The sequence below is a fragment of the Heteronotia binoei genome, chromosome 12 (assembly GCF_032191835.1).
Source record: "Heteronotia binoei isolate CCM8104 ecotype False Entrance Well chromosome 12, APGP_CSIRO_Hbin_v1, whole genome shotgun sequence".
In the NCBI taxonomy this organism is placed as follows: domain Eukaryota; kingdom Metazoa; phylum Chordata; class Lepidosauria; order Squamata; family Gekkonidae; genus Heteronotia; species Heteronotia binoei.
The window spans coordinates 56,893,690-56,907,157 of record NC_083234.1 but is presented as its reverse complement, the minus strand read 5'-3'; the positions used below and the strand labels follow the sequence as shown (position 1 = coordinate 56,907,157).

Sequence of the window (13,468 nt, the reverse complement as noted above, 5' to 3'; positions counted from 1 at the left end):
GACGAAGCCTGAATGTGGCATCGGGTATAGAGGTCTCCGTGGGAGAGAGGTATCATTTCTTCCTTCCCCCCATAAGGCAGTTGAAGGGATTAAATATCTTTTGACTGTGATGTAGCAGCGGCTGGCGGGTCAAAGGTGCCATGCGGGTGTCCCTTGTTTGCACTAAGAAGTGGCTGGAGGGAGCATCTGCTGATGGCTGCTCTTTTACTGCCACTCTCTCTCACCTTTCCAGCTGGCCTTAAGACTACCAGTGATGCAACAGGCACAAAGGTGACCGCTAATGCGTTCCGCTGTTGTTCAGCCCACTTCTACAGCGATAACATTAATCATGTTCCATCTCCTCCTTTGTTTCTGCCGTTTTCTCCAGCATGGAGTTTGAGAGGAGGGGCCACTGAAACGGTTGAGGCCGTGCCCACCCCACCCTCCAGAGGAGCAGCTCTTCTCCCTGCTTGTCTCTTCATCAGCAAGAAGTTGAAGGCTGAGTGGTAAACAGACAGCCTGGCTGGGTGGAAGATGTAGTTTTGCTACCTGTTCTTAACAGTGCCTCTCAGTTGAGTTGTCAATTATTGACCTTGCAGTGCCAAGTTGACACCTCCCACAGGAGTAGCCAGTAGCCACTGGTCAGGGTTGGCTGCTTTGCTTTCAGAAGAAAGCCAATGGAGCGGGCAGTCAGGGCCTTCTTTGGCTTCTCTTCCCTGTGCCCCCGCCCTCGCCTTGAACAGCACTGAGAGCCTTTTGTATGCTGGCTTCCTGCTCTTCCTCCCCTACGTTCTCCTGAAGCTAAGCTAGACAAAGAAAGCAGGAATGGCTGGAGAAGCAAAGCCCCCGACAGGCTTAGAACAATCTAGTTCTCCAGTTTCTTCATTTTGCACTGCCTTTTGTGCACCCAGTCAAAGAATTCTGGGCCACAGCAGGGCTTGGCTTCAGTGCTTGGAAATAGGACGGCATCACAGTCTGACAAGCGTGTCTCTCCTCATTCTCTGGATGGCATGGCAGGAGAGCCACTTGCCCAGTAGAGACTTGTGGGAATGGCTGTGCAATGACCAGTCTTGTGTGGGCACTGCCTAACAACAACCAAGAGAAGGCAACACTCTGCCCTGCCAGTAGTTTAACCGACAGGCAGTGCAGTTCAGGTCAGCAAAACATTGGAATGGCCCAGTTTAGTTAACTGCATGAACCCTGCAGGTGCAGGTCAAGTCACCTCCCCCCACACACCTAGCTGTGCGTATTTTGCTCCCTCATGGGCAGACATAATTCCTTATTCATGGGGCATCTGAGCCACTCATGCCCCCCTCCAGCCAAAAAATAATCAGTCGATTGCTTCTTGCCTTGACAGCCGTTCTGGCTGGATTTGTTTCCAGACTGGGTTCTAAGCTCTCTTCCTCTGTGATTGGAATGCTGTTGCTGAACCATAGCTAGCACTTTCCCAGCACCCAAAGCATGTGCTGTCTCACAGTGGGTTTTTGTGGTCATATCTATATTACAGACATCAACTAGTTTTAAACCTAGCTTTCTCCCAGCAAGTTTTAGGAGTGCTTAAGGATTCTCTGAGTGATCTTGCAAAACTACAGTTCCCAAGATATCATGTGTGAAGGACAGTTAAACCACATTACAGATCTAGACACTTTCGCTGCATGCTGCTTGAGTTGGCCAAGAGGAACGCAGGACAGATGAGCAAAGTTACAAGGCCCCTGGAAGGTCATCTACCATATGCAGGCAGTTGCTGGGGGTATATTGCCACACTGTGTTATGCATGAATCTGTTTTCCAGTGTTGGTCTCTCCAGTGTAATTGTCTCATGTATCCAGAAGAGAAATAAAAGATCTGAAACCCAAACTTTCTGTTAATGCATACTTCACAACTGCATCTCACCCTTTATCCAAGGAGCTCAGAAGGGCATCCTTAAGTCACATTTGTCCAGCTTCCTCCTCAAAACTGGCCGACTGGCTGCAACTGAGCCGGCTGAAGCTTAATCCAAGTAAGACGGAGGTCCTGTACTTGATCGGGGGGGGGGGGGGGGGGACCAAGATTGAGGATCTGGCTTTCCACTGTGGATGGCGCATCTCTTGTGCCAACCCAGAAGGTAAGGAGTTTGGGTGTGATACTGGATGCAACCCTGTCTATAGAGGCCCAGGTCACAGCTGTTGCATGATCTGCCTTTTATCATCTCTGGCAGGCCAAACAACTAGCACCCTATCTGGCCCCTCGGGACTTAGCTACAATGATCCATGCAACAGTCACTTCCAGGCTAGACTACTGTAACTCACTCTATGCAGGCTTACCCTTGAGGCTAATCCAGAAGCTCCAGCTGGTGCAGAATGTGGCAGCATGATTGCTGTCTGAATCACCTGTACGGGCGAGCAGTCAGCCGATGCTGCACAGTTTGCACTGGCTACCAATTGCGTACCGGATCCGCTTTAAGGTTTTAGTATTGACATTCAAAGCCTTGCACGGCCTGGGACCGGCGTACCTGCAGGACCATCTCTCCCCATATGAGCCCCGGAGGTCGCTACAATCGGTCGGCCAACATCTTCTGACCATCCCTGGCCCAAAGGACGTCTGGCTTGCCTCAACCAGGGCCAGGGCTTTTTCAAGGCCCTGACCTGGTAGAATCAGCTCCCGGTGGAGGTGTGGGCCCTCCAGGATTTGTTATCATTCCAGAGGGCCTATAAGACGAAGCTGTTCCATTGGGCCTATGGCTGAGGCAGACAGGCGTCCTATTATTTAAATGCCCCCCCCTGCACCATACTGATTCTTTGAAACCAATGTAGCCGGGATTTGAACACCTAGGTTGGGACAAGCAAGGCGAATCGATCTGTTAATACCATCTTTGCTGCCCCACCTAATGTGAGCTGTGGCTTAATTGTCTTAATTTTAAACTGTTTAAACTGTTTTAAATTGATTTGATTGTTTTATTGTGTTGGAAGCCGCCCTGAGCCCACTATGGGAAAGGGCGGCCTATAAATCTACAGAAATAAATAAATAAAATAAATAAAACAAGCCACACTCTTTGCCAGACCTCATGAAGGAAAACATTGCTCTTACTGGGCAGCCATCAGAGGAGAGTGCCACATCAGTCTGGCTCCTATCTACTATATCTGCCTGATCTTCTGATTCACATTCCAGGTAAGTTCACTTCACTGCGTAATAAAATTGCTGAGTGATGAGCATAGTTGCAGGCTGACAGAGACATGCAAAGCAAGGCTGACGGATTTGTGGCTTGCCACACATCTATGTAACTCACCTGGCCCCACTCCTAACTCAAGGCCTAGAGGATTAGCTAAGAGTACAATGTCAGCAGCTTTGCATCAATTGTGTGGAGGGTGGGAGTTGCCAGATATCACCCAAAAGCAGAGGTTAGTGCTGTAGGCACACAGAAAGAGGAAAGGAGTTTTCAGACTATATCCAACTTGCTTTGGGGTGTATATTTTCACCCCCGTCAGTGAAAGACAATGGTAGGGGTATAAATAATCTGATCACAATATCTAATAGCAAAATGTCCAGCTCTCCATGTCAACTAAGATTGCCAGCCTGCAGGTGGGGCCTAGAGATCTCTCACTTTTACAATTAATCTCCAGCTGGCAGAGATCAGCTCCTCTGGAGAAAATGGCTGCTTGGAAGGGTGGATTCAGTGGCATTGTACCATGCTGAGGCCCCTCCCTCCCCTTCCCAAACCCTGCCCTTTCCTGGATCCACCCCCAAAGTCTCCAGGTATTTTCCAACATAGACCTGGCAACCCCTAATGGAGATGAATTAAAATTCATAAAAACAGAAAAGGTTGAGGGTACAAAACCATTATAAGGACTGAAGAAGAAAGGCAAACAGAATGGCTTATATAAATTAAGTCTGGGAGCAGTGATTAAGTTAGAAAAAGAAATTATAGGAACTTGGACAACTCAAATGCAATCACTAATTAGGGGAGTCTGCTAGACCCTACAGTAAGTCATACAAATAAAAGTGGGGATTCAAATATTCTTCACTGAGCATCTTAATTCATGTTTCTAGCTCAGATTTAAAATATGCAGTGGTTAGAATGTCAGCCTAGGATTTAGGCAAATCAGACTCAAATGCTGAAATACAATTTTCAGGAGGCAGATGTTGTTTGCTGGTCAGACACTAGTCTTATCCTATATTACCTCACAGAGTTGCCGTGAGGATAATATGGAAGAATGGAGAACCATAAGCAATCTGGAGCTAAACGAAGGAAAGGTTAGGATAAAAATTAAATAGATTTAAAAGATATTGGTAAGTTTATAATAGAAAAGTAGCCAACAATACAGAAGATTTGTACAATGTAAAGTTGTCGAGAGGAACATTGTAAAAATATACCCTGAAGCTGAAGAAGAAATCTTGAAGCAAGGCAGAAGCAAACTGTTTTTCATAACCAGAAGAAGACAATAACTGAGCTCAAGAGCAGTCATGAAGAGAGACTAAAGTCAGGACAAGAGACACCAGACATTAACAACAGTCCAAAGTTGAGGGACATAAAACGTGTGGAAAACAATAAAACAGGCTTTGGTTGTTTTGTTTTGTTTTTTAACGAAGGAAAAGAATGAAACCATTGCACTAACTAGATAATATGTTGTTCAACATCCCGATGTGGTTGGAGTTAACTGAAGGAATGCTAATAATTTATTTATACTTCGAATATAAAACTTGAAAGGAAGGCAAAGGAAGTGTTAAAAGCAGACTAGGAAGCTATTTACAAATAACAGTCATGAAGCTTTATAAAAAAAAATTAAATGTATGCCAAAAAAGCAAATAAGGGAAAAACAAAACAAAAAGGTAAATAGCAGCAGTCAGTAAAATTGTTGTGAATCATTAAATGTAGAAAATGAACAAAAGTCAAAATATGTGATGAGCATTTACAGTGTTGCTGGAGCACACAACATGCCATGCTGTGTTAAATCCCCAAGCAGGGTTGGCTCCAGTATTTGAATGGCCCTGGGCAGAGCCTCCTTCTCATCCTCATTCACCCACGTGTCTCACTACCTATCTGTGGACCCTGCTTGTGTGGCTCACGAACCCTCAGGGATGCCAGCCTTCAGGTGTGACCTGGGGATCCCCTGGCATTGTACTCCACTGAGCTCCCTGTCCTCCCCAGGCTCCACCCCCAAATCTCCAGGAATTTCCCAACATGGACCTGGCAACCCTACCGCATCATCCCCCACCAGTGGCCAGGTGGGCCTGGCATCTCTACTCCAGCTGCCCGTATTCATAGTCACCGGTGTTGCCTGTAGCCCCTTCTTGAATGGCACTGAGCAGTGTGTGCAGCTGGACACAAGGGTGGTAAAAGACTCACAAATGAGCAGGCAGAGAAATGGCATACTGCAGAGGTTGGTTCTCCCTTGATCTAGTGGATGAGGTAGAAAGGCCTTTGTTCAAGATTTTTACATTTCTTAATTGATGAGCATCAGCTGTCAGAGAGTTTACTAGATATTCAACAGCAGAGCAACATGCTTTCTTTTGTCTCTGTGGAAGTTAATTTAAAAATTGCACCCAGACAACAAGCATATTATTTTCAAATACAAGAAATGGAGTATCATTGTAACAGTGTGTGCTCCTGAACTTAATAGATGTCACAAGTTTAATAAACTGAATTTTTAGGGTAATTTTGTTTTTGTGTTTTGTTTTGCAGGAGATAATATAGTCTAGAAAAAGGAAAGTATAGTGTGCTGCCCCTAGCAGAGCTTAGTAGACTGTACATAAACTGTTATGTAACATAGCAGCAGTCAGTAAAATTGTTGTGTATCATTAAGTCCCTATGCAAATAACTGAATTGTGAAGTTTCTGTGTGGACATCCACCTGAAATATCTGTCAATAAAATGTATGGCTCAAGACAATATTGACATAAACAAAACAGGAGCCCTTTTGACATGTTATAGTAGCCCTGTTCACAAATTACAGTGAACCCTTTATTTTTCTTTATACGTGTGTTGAGTAACTCTCATGTTATGTTCAGTGCATGTACAGCTGAATGCAGGATTGAAATCCCACATTTATCCAAGTACTGGTCCCTGGTCTCAACTATAAAGTGAATATCTGTTGGGTGAATGCATGTCCATGCTCTTTCTTACATTCAGATGCATACATGTGCATGCTCACTGTAACATGTGAGCAGAGCTGGAGAATGCATGTACATCCTGAATGGACATGTGTACATTTGTGTGTAAGAATGAGCAAATGTACATTCACTTGACTAACAAAACCAAAGGCCAGTATCTGGATAAAAGTGAGGTTTCAGTCACATGTTGACTATAAGTACATTGAATGTAACAAGAAAATTACTCAATGCACATACAATAGAAACACCAAAGCATCTCCATGTTAGTCTGCTGCAGCAAAGTCAATCCGGAGTTTCGTGGTACTTGAAAAACATTCATATTCATCAGGCAGAAAACTTCAATGGAGTAAAAGCTTGCTTTGTCAGATGCATGAACTGCCCATTTGGCAGATCTGTAAAGGAATGGGCAGAAGACAAGAGTGAAGAGTGGGACTGTTATTGCAAAGCAAGGGCAGAGAGTTGCGATATGAGAGAGAGAGGCATGCTGCACTACAACATAGTGCATATGAAAACGCAATCCACTGAAGAGAATAAAAGATTCAATCAAACCTATTCCCATGATTCACTGGCCAAGCAATTTAAATCCCACAACTTTCCAGCCCAGTTTGGCTCACCCTCTTCCCCTTAAGGAGGCTGTTTGGTCTAAGGCCCACTTTTGCCTCCTAGTAGCCGTATTCCCACCCTTTTTCAGCCTACACAAACAACAGATAAGCCCTCTGTTAACTAGTCATCAATTAAGGATTAAAGTTCAGCCTTGGAGGGGCTTCACTAATCAGTCTGGGTTTTATCTGCTGCCCACAACCCTCAATTCATGCACTGGGGAGCTGCTCTGTTATTTAACAAGGCTAGGAGATCTCCAATGCCAGACACCAAAAGAACTGGGGTCATAAAAGCACGCTGCAGTGCCTAGGAGAAAAGTTAATTCCTTACTCCAAAGGAATCATCTCCAAGAAGTGAAAGACTAGCAGAGAAGAATTCCTGGAACTAGGGTGTGTGTTGGCTTCTGAATATCCTCGGAGCCTGAAAGCACAGTCCAAGCTCACGGACTAAAATGACGCAGCCCCCCACCAGTGTGCGGCTGGACATGCACGCGGTGGAATGCGGCATTTGCTACGAAGGCTACAAAGAAGCTTCCCGTGGGCGGGTCCCCAAACTTCTGTGGTGCCATCACTCCCTCTGCTTGGCCTGTCTGAGAAAGCTGGTCTGCCAGACCCAAGCTTATTCGTTTGTGGTCTGTCCCTTTTGCCGGATGGTGACACTAGTGCCTGAACAAGGGCTGCAGGCCTTGAGGAATGATGAAGCCGTTCTACAAGAGATGGATCCACGCGATCCAGAGGGGATGGATGCAGAAGAGCCAGTGGATGACAAAGATGCATCTGGATCTTCCAGCTGGTCCCTCAGCAACTCTGCCCTATCCTTAGACATGGAGTTTAACTACATGACCAACTCACCCATCTTCACAGTCAGCAGCCTAGTCCCAGCATACCCCATGGGTCTCCGTTCTGGAATGGGGAATTTGGGCAGGTTTCAGCTGCAGGAGGTACCAAACACCTTGCTGGTTGAGTTTCCCAGGAACTCCTCCTCTCAGGTCTCTCGGGCAACTCCGTCATCCGTAGAAAATGTCCGGCTTTGCTTTGCAGTGACCATCATTCTCCTCATCGTCTCGATCTTCTTCTCACTGGTCTTCTTCAAGTAAGACAGACTAGAAACAATGACTGGCTTTAGTTTTTCAGCCAAAGGAAGAAGAGTCGAGAAAGAACTTTTTGGCCTTTTCAGCACTGCAAGGAGGACCTTCCACAGGTCATATTATGCCAAGACCCATGTAGATTAAGGTCTGGCTTGACCGACTATAGGGCCAGAAGGTGGGGCCTGGTGCATTTTGTTTCTAACAAGGATGGGATTGAGGATATACCTGGCAATTGACAAAAATCCTCACAAAAGGAAGATAAGTGGTTATTTTAATTTGTTTTGTGAACTGCAATCTAGCCAATTTTATGTTCAGCAACTGATCAAAGGCTCTTAATCTTTCCATGAGTTTAGAGTCAAACTACGCAGCAGTCGAGGTTTAGCATCATTTGTCTTGCAGCCTGTTCATAAGATGATTATTCAGAAGTGAAGCACTGCTGAGTTCAACAGGACTTGCTTGCTAGTAAAAAACGCTTTTAGGATGGGAGACTTTGCAAAGGAGCTGTGAGGACTTGCAAATTTTTGCATAGTGCAGAGTAACAAAGGGGCAGAGATGTTACTATGTAGCATAAATCTATCAACAAAGGCAGCTTTTGAAAATGAAAAAAATATATAAATTGCAAACATGCTTACACAATTTCAGTGCAGATGTAGTTGGGTCAAATAACTACGTTGGATCCAATTTCAGTGCAGGAGCAAAGGTTCTGAAAGCAGGTGACTCTTAATCAGGTTGGATGGAGGAGGCAACTGGAAGATCAGTGATGCTTTGGGGAAGGGGTAACAGGGCTGGCCTGGTCAGTATTTGGATGGGAGACCACCAAGGAAGTTCAGGGCTGCTATACAGAGGCAGGCAAGGGCAAATCACCTCTGAATGTCTCTTGCCTTGAAAACCCTACTGGGTCACCATAAGTGGGCTGTGACATGATGCCCCACCCCTCTCCCCCCAAAATCACCTTGGCTGTGGCCATGCAACAATTCTGAAGAGTATGCTCCTGAGGCATCACATGGTTTGCTTTCAAGTAGTTATACTAAATCATAGTAGTTGCTGCTGCCATTAAAGCAGTTGGATCTGACTGTAGCTGTGGGAAGATTCAAGGTAAAGAAGCTCCAGGCTTATTCCAAACCCATCAGTTTCACAAAAGTATCCACTGACTTCAGCGGTCTAAGGTTTTTACTGGGGGAGGGGTGGGAGAAGGGAAAAAAATAAATTCTGTATATAGGATAATGCAAATGGTTTGCTTCAAGAAGCTTGTTTGTGTCATTTACATGTGAAATACTGTTTTGTAAATTCCTGTACAGCACGTATGTCACTTTAGATGCTAAATAGAGACATTTGGAAAATGATTTGATTTTCTATAATTTATTCTCCATCTGCTGGTCAGATTTCTAGACTAAATTTAGTCACTTCATTTATACCCCTGCCTTTCTTCCCAGGGGGGAACCAAATAGGTAACAGTTTACTTTCACAACAACCCTATGAAATAGGGTAGGCTGTGTCTGTGACTGGCCTAAGGTCACCCAGCAAGCTCCCATTGCAAAACTGGGATTCCAGCTGGCTCTCCTAGATCCTAGTCCAAGCCTGTAACCACTACACCATGCTGGCTCTCCAAATACATATAGATGCAGTCTTCCCATCTCACCCCAAGTTGCCAATCTAGAAGAAAACATATGAAGAAAGTGCCCTGTTGGATACACAGCTTTCTAGCAGGTATATTCACATACAGTTAAGCCACTGGTCAGTCATCCTTCCTTCCACGGGGAAAACAAACTGCTGAGGACCAATGTCTGGGATCAAAGTCGGAGGCAGAAGTCCTATCATGAGGAAGGGGGCGGTAATTATAGGGCAGCTTTTGAAGCTCAGTGCTGTGATTCTGCCTAAGAGGGTAAAAAATGCAAGCTACTTAAGCAATTAAGAAGGGTGTTTTTCCAGGTATATTAACAGGTAAGCCTGTACCCCTTAGAAATTACTTTGGTTCAGCAGCTCAAGCAGAGGAGTCAGCAACAGCTTCCACAAAGTGGCCAGCCTTTTCAGTGAATCAAAGCAAAAAACAGCAACTTCACTGATTTTATGCTATGTTGAGGCCCCTACTGGACCCTCACCTGCAATCCCATAAATTACTACTGCCTGCGCCACAGCATGGTCACCTATGTACTAATCTGCAGGGGGCAAAGGGCATGGTTACTTAGTGGGGAAAGGCACACGTGTATTTTGTACATACACAGAAGGCACTCTAGTATTTCACATGTTCAATATTGAAGCCAAAGTTTCTGGGGTGAACATTAGTTCCAGCCAAGCTTTGATTATTGTACTGGTTTAGAATACAAGCCTGTTCAGAGATCATGAAAAGTTGCAGCCTGGATATGCGCAATGAATGAGCAAGTAATTAACTTTGGTTTAGCAAACAAATTCAGGGAGAGTTGCAAGTGAACAAGTATAGCATAAGGGCCATGACTGGAAGCAGCAAAAAGGGAAATCCTGAGTCTCAGATTCACAGTCAGTCTGCATTTGCAAAATGTGGAATAACACCTACTCACCATTAAGGGCTCTTATGAGGACCGCTGAAGCAAATGTTTAAACAAACAAACCCACTCTGATTTTAAAAAGAACAGATGATTCAGAAGTTTAAATTGCACTTTTATTGTTTGAGTGAGATCACATTTTGATTCTGCCTAGGTCTGAACAAGAGGAGAGCCATGGCACTGTTAAGTTTCATTTCCAAACTGCTCCATACCATGCTTACCCATGACATCAAGAAGGCAGCACAGAGCATCTGTGACAGTGACAAGTATTGAGATAACACGGGTCTGGCTCGTTTTAAGACACATGAATTTAAAAGCTTTCCTATCCTTCAAAGTGCTCTGTTTCCCAATACTGAGTGGGTTCCCCCCCTCACTCCAAGTCTAAAGCTAAATATTATTGGGGGGGGGGAGTGGGGGAGAGAGAGAGAAAAGCAGCAACCACATCTTGAAACAAAATATCAGAGTTAGTATGCCAGGCTGAATAACAAATTTAAAATACCAATTCTTCCCTGAATATAGCATGCTGACTCCCCTCATCTGGCAACAAAACACCATTATGTACCATCATAATGCATACATCATGGTTGTCCTACTGATGCAACTTCCAAAAAGTTCCATGTGGCCACAGGTGAGTTATGTGCATGATCACATAATTGGACAATTGGAACTGGAGAAAATCCACTTTGTGTTATCATGAGCCTCTGAAACAATCCTGCAAAGTGAGCATCCCAAACTCTTGTTGGACTGCCTGGATACAAAGAGGCAAAAATAATACCCAACATACTCCAAAAAGGTACATGTGTAACAGTCCATTCTGAATACTGCTCTGTGACTCAAGGACAAGATAAACAGGTGGCTCCATATGTCAGGTAAACATTCAACAATCTGCCCCAGATTTGTATTAGGAAGGTTCACCCGGGGGTGGGGGGGGGTGTCTCACGGATACAAGGAGGGCCCTGAAATCTCTTCTTGAAACAGACTGTTTTAAACTGGAGGTCAAAATGACTTTGTGTTTTGCAAAACAACTCGAAGGCGAAAGGCTAGCCAGGACTAGTTTAACATTTCATCAGGTTTGCTGGTAAACCACAGATGCTCTTTCCCCTCAACACACACCCTCAGGTTACTGGGATAGGCTATCGGAACAGGATTAAAGGTCAGCAGAAATATGCCCAAGGCCACTACCTCTCATCCAGGAAAATAATAGTAGGATCACCCATGCATGCTGCCTCTCACCTTTCAGAGGCCTCTAGCAATTTAGACTCTGAGCAGTGAGTGGGCACTTAAGGAACTGCCAATGCCAAAGAGCTGGACTCTCTTGCAACTCTAGACAGAAAGCAGAACAAAATGCTAACTAAATTCCCCACCGCTACCCCCCTCTATGTGCAAGCAAGGCATCACAGGAAACTGCCCCATGATCCTAATCGACCTACACCTGCCTGCAACCAAAGTATGCAGAGACAAGGGTTTGGAATTACAGAATTTTTGCAAAAAGCATCCAAGGTCTAGGGTGTTGGAGGGGAACACATGAACACCTCTGAGTCTTTCACATGGAGAGGGAATCCTTCAGCAGAGAGGGCACATTCCCAGCCCCTCCTCCATCTCCTTATTTGCATAAATAGGATTAGCAGGACAGGTGTGTACATGCAAGAGAGACGCTGGCTTCTTGAATTAGTCCAGGCTCACAGAAGTAAGGGCACACAGATAGAGTCTTCAATCCCACACCGTGCAAGTAATGGTCAGCAACTTGCAAAGGCTGCCCTGCCCCAAACAAGCAATCCAGGGATCTCCACTTCAACAGTTCTATCCATTTCAGGCCATGGCTGCTCATTCATTTTGCACCTGCACAAAGTTTCGTCATGTTGTTTGTCCAGTTGCTCACCCAAGCCAATTCAGGTCATCATCATCATCATCCTCCTCTCCAAAGAGGGGTGTTGGAGGAGGCCGGCCCTTCATGCTCTGAAAGCCCCCAAGAGATAACAGTTAGAAGAAGACTGCAGATTTATACCCCGCCCTTCTCTCTGAATCAGAGCAGCTTACAATCTCCTATATCTCCCCCCGCCCCCACAACAGACACCCTGTAGGTGGGGCTGAGAGGGCTCTCACAGCAGCTGCCCTTTCAAAGACAACTCCTGATATAGCTAAGGCTAACTCAAGGCCATTCCAGCAGCTGTAAGTGGAGGAATGGGGAATCAAACCTGGTTCTCCCAGATAACGAGTCCACACACTTAACCACTACACCAAACAGGTCAATGCTGCTGAACACAGAAGCAGAGAGTTACAGACAAGGCTGTATAGTTCTTGTGCTACAAAAAGTTACGTTCTGGGATGTTAAACTGCTATATATCATCACCACCACTATGACTTGCATCAGTCACAAATGCAACAAGGCCAAGCCATCTTCAGACAGTTTTGACACATTCCTCAAGTATGTTGAAAACTTTAAGAAGGACAGGGCTTTTTTGTAGCAGGAACTCATTTGCATATTAGGCCACACCCTCCTGATGTAGCCAACCCTCCTGGAGCTTACAGTATGGCCTGTACTAAGAGCCCTGTAAGCTCTTGGAGGATTGGCTACATCAGGGATGTGTGGCCTGATATGCAAAGGAGTTCCTGCTACAGAAAAAGCCCTGAAAAAGGACATCTTGTAAGATCAGCTAGATGCAGGCTGAGCATGCTCATTGCCCTTGGATAGTTGAGAGTTAAAGGAAGAAAAAAAGGAGGAGGGGAGAGGCTAGCCTGCTCAACCCCCTTAAGAGCTCCTTGGGCCAGAGTATCTGGGTCAGGGAAAGTGCCCTATGACCGCAGTTTGACTTCACAATAAATTAGCTGACATGCCTATAAATATGACAACCAAATGGCAAGATAAAGGAATAGTTTCTGCCCGCTGGGGATGTCTCTTAGGTACAGAGACAACTACTGGTATGTATGCATATACACATATATTGAAAAAGCAGTAACCCTCTCCCCCCGACCAGCCTGATGAGAATTGAGCACGTTCCATAGCCATCAGGAGGCATGGAGGATTGTGTATCAGTGGAGAATGAAGGGATTACAATATTGGCCTGCTCAAACCTCTACAAGGTTATAGTAGCCTGATGGGAGAGATTAGCATTGGTGGAAAGTTTCTCACCTGTTTATTACTTGTCTATGCTTCGGCTACCCACAGACAAGACAGGGAAGAGAAACCTATCCTCCTCC

General features: G+C 45.2%; 1 protein-coding gene and 1 long non-coding RNA gene across 3 annotated transcripts in view; one reads left to right on the top strand and one right to left on the bottom strand.

The window, feature by feature from the left end:
• The first annotated feature begins 891 nt into the window (after positions 1-891).
• Positions 892-1,835, top strand: LOC132580263 (uncharacterized). Its single transcript, XR_009556039.1, has 2 exons — positions 892-1,496; positions 1,531-1,835. It is a non-coding gene; the product is annotated as an uncharacterized LOC132580263 (long non-coding RNA).
• An 8,529-nt stretch (positions 1,836-10,364) lies between these two features.
• FKBP15 (FKBP prolyl isomerase family member 15) overlaps positions 10,365-13,468 on the bottom strand; it is a 39,402-nt gene continuing 36,298 nt past the window's right edge. For both annotated transcript variants that reach the window (XM_060250789.1, XM_060250790.1), the window contains exon 29: positions 10,365-12,226. In XM_060250789.1, coding sequence (XP_060106772.1) covers positions 12,146-12,226 — 81 coding nt within the window. In that variant the 3' untranslated portion in view covers positions 10,365-12,145. The remainder of the gene's footprint in view (positions 12,227-13,468) is intronic.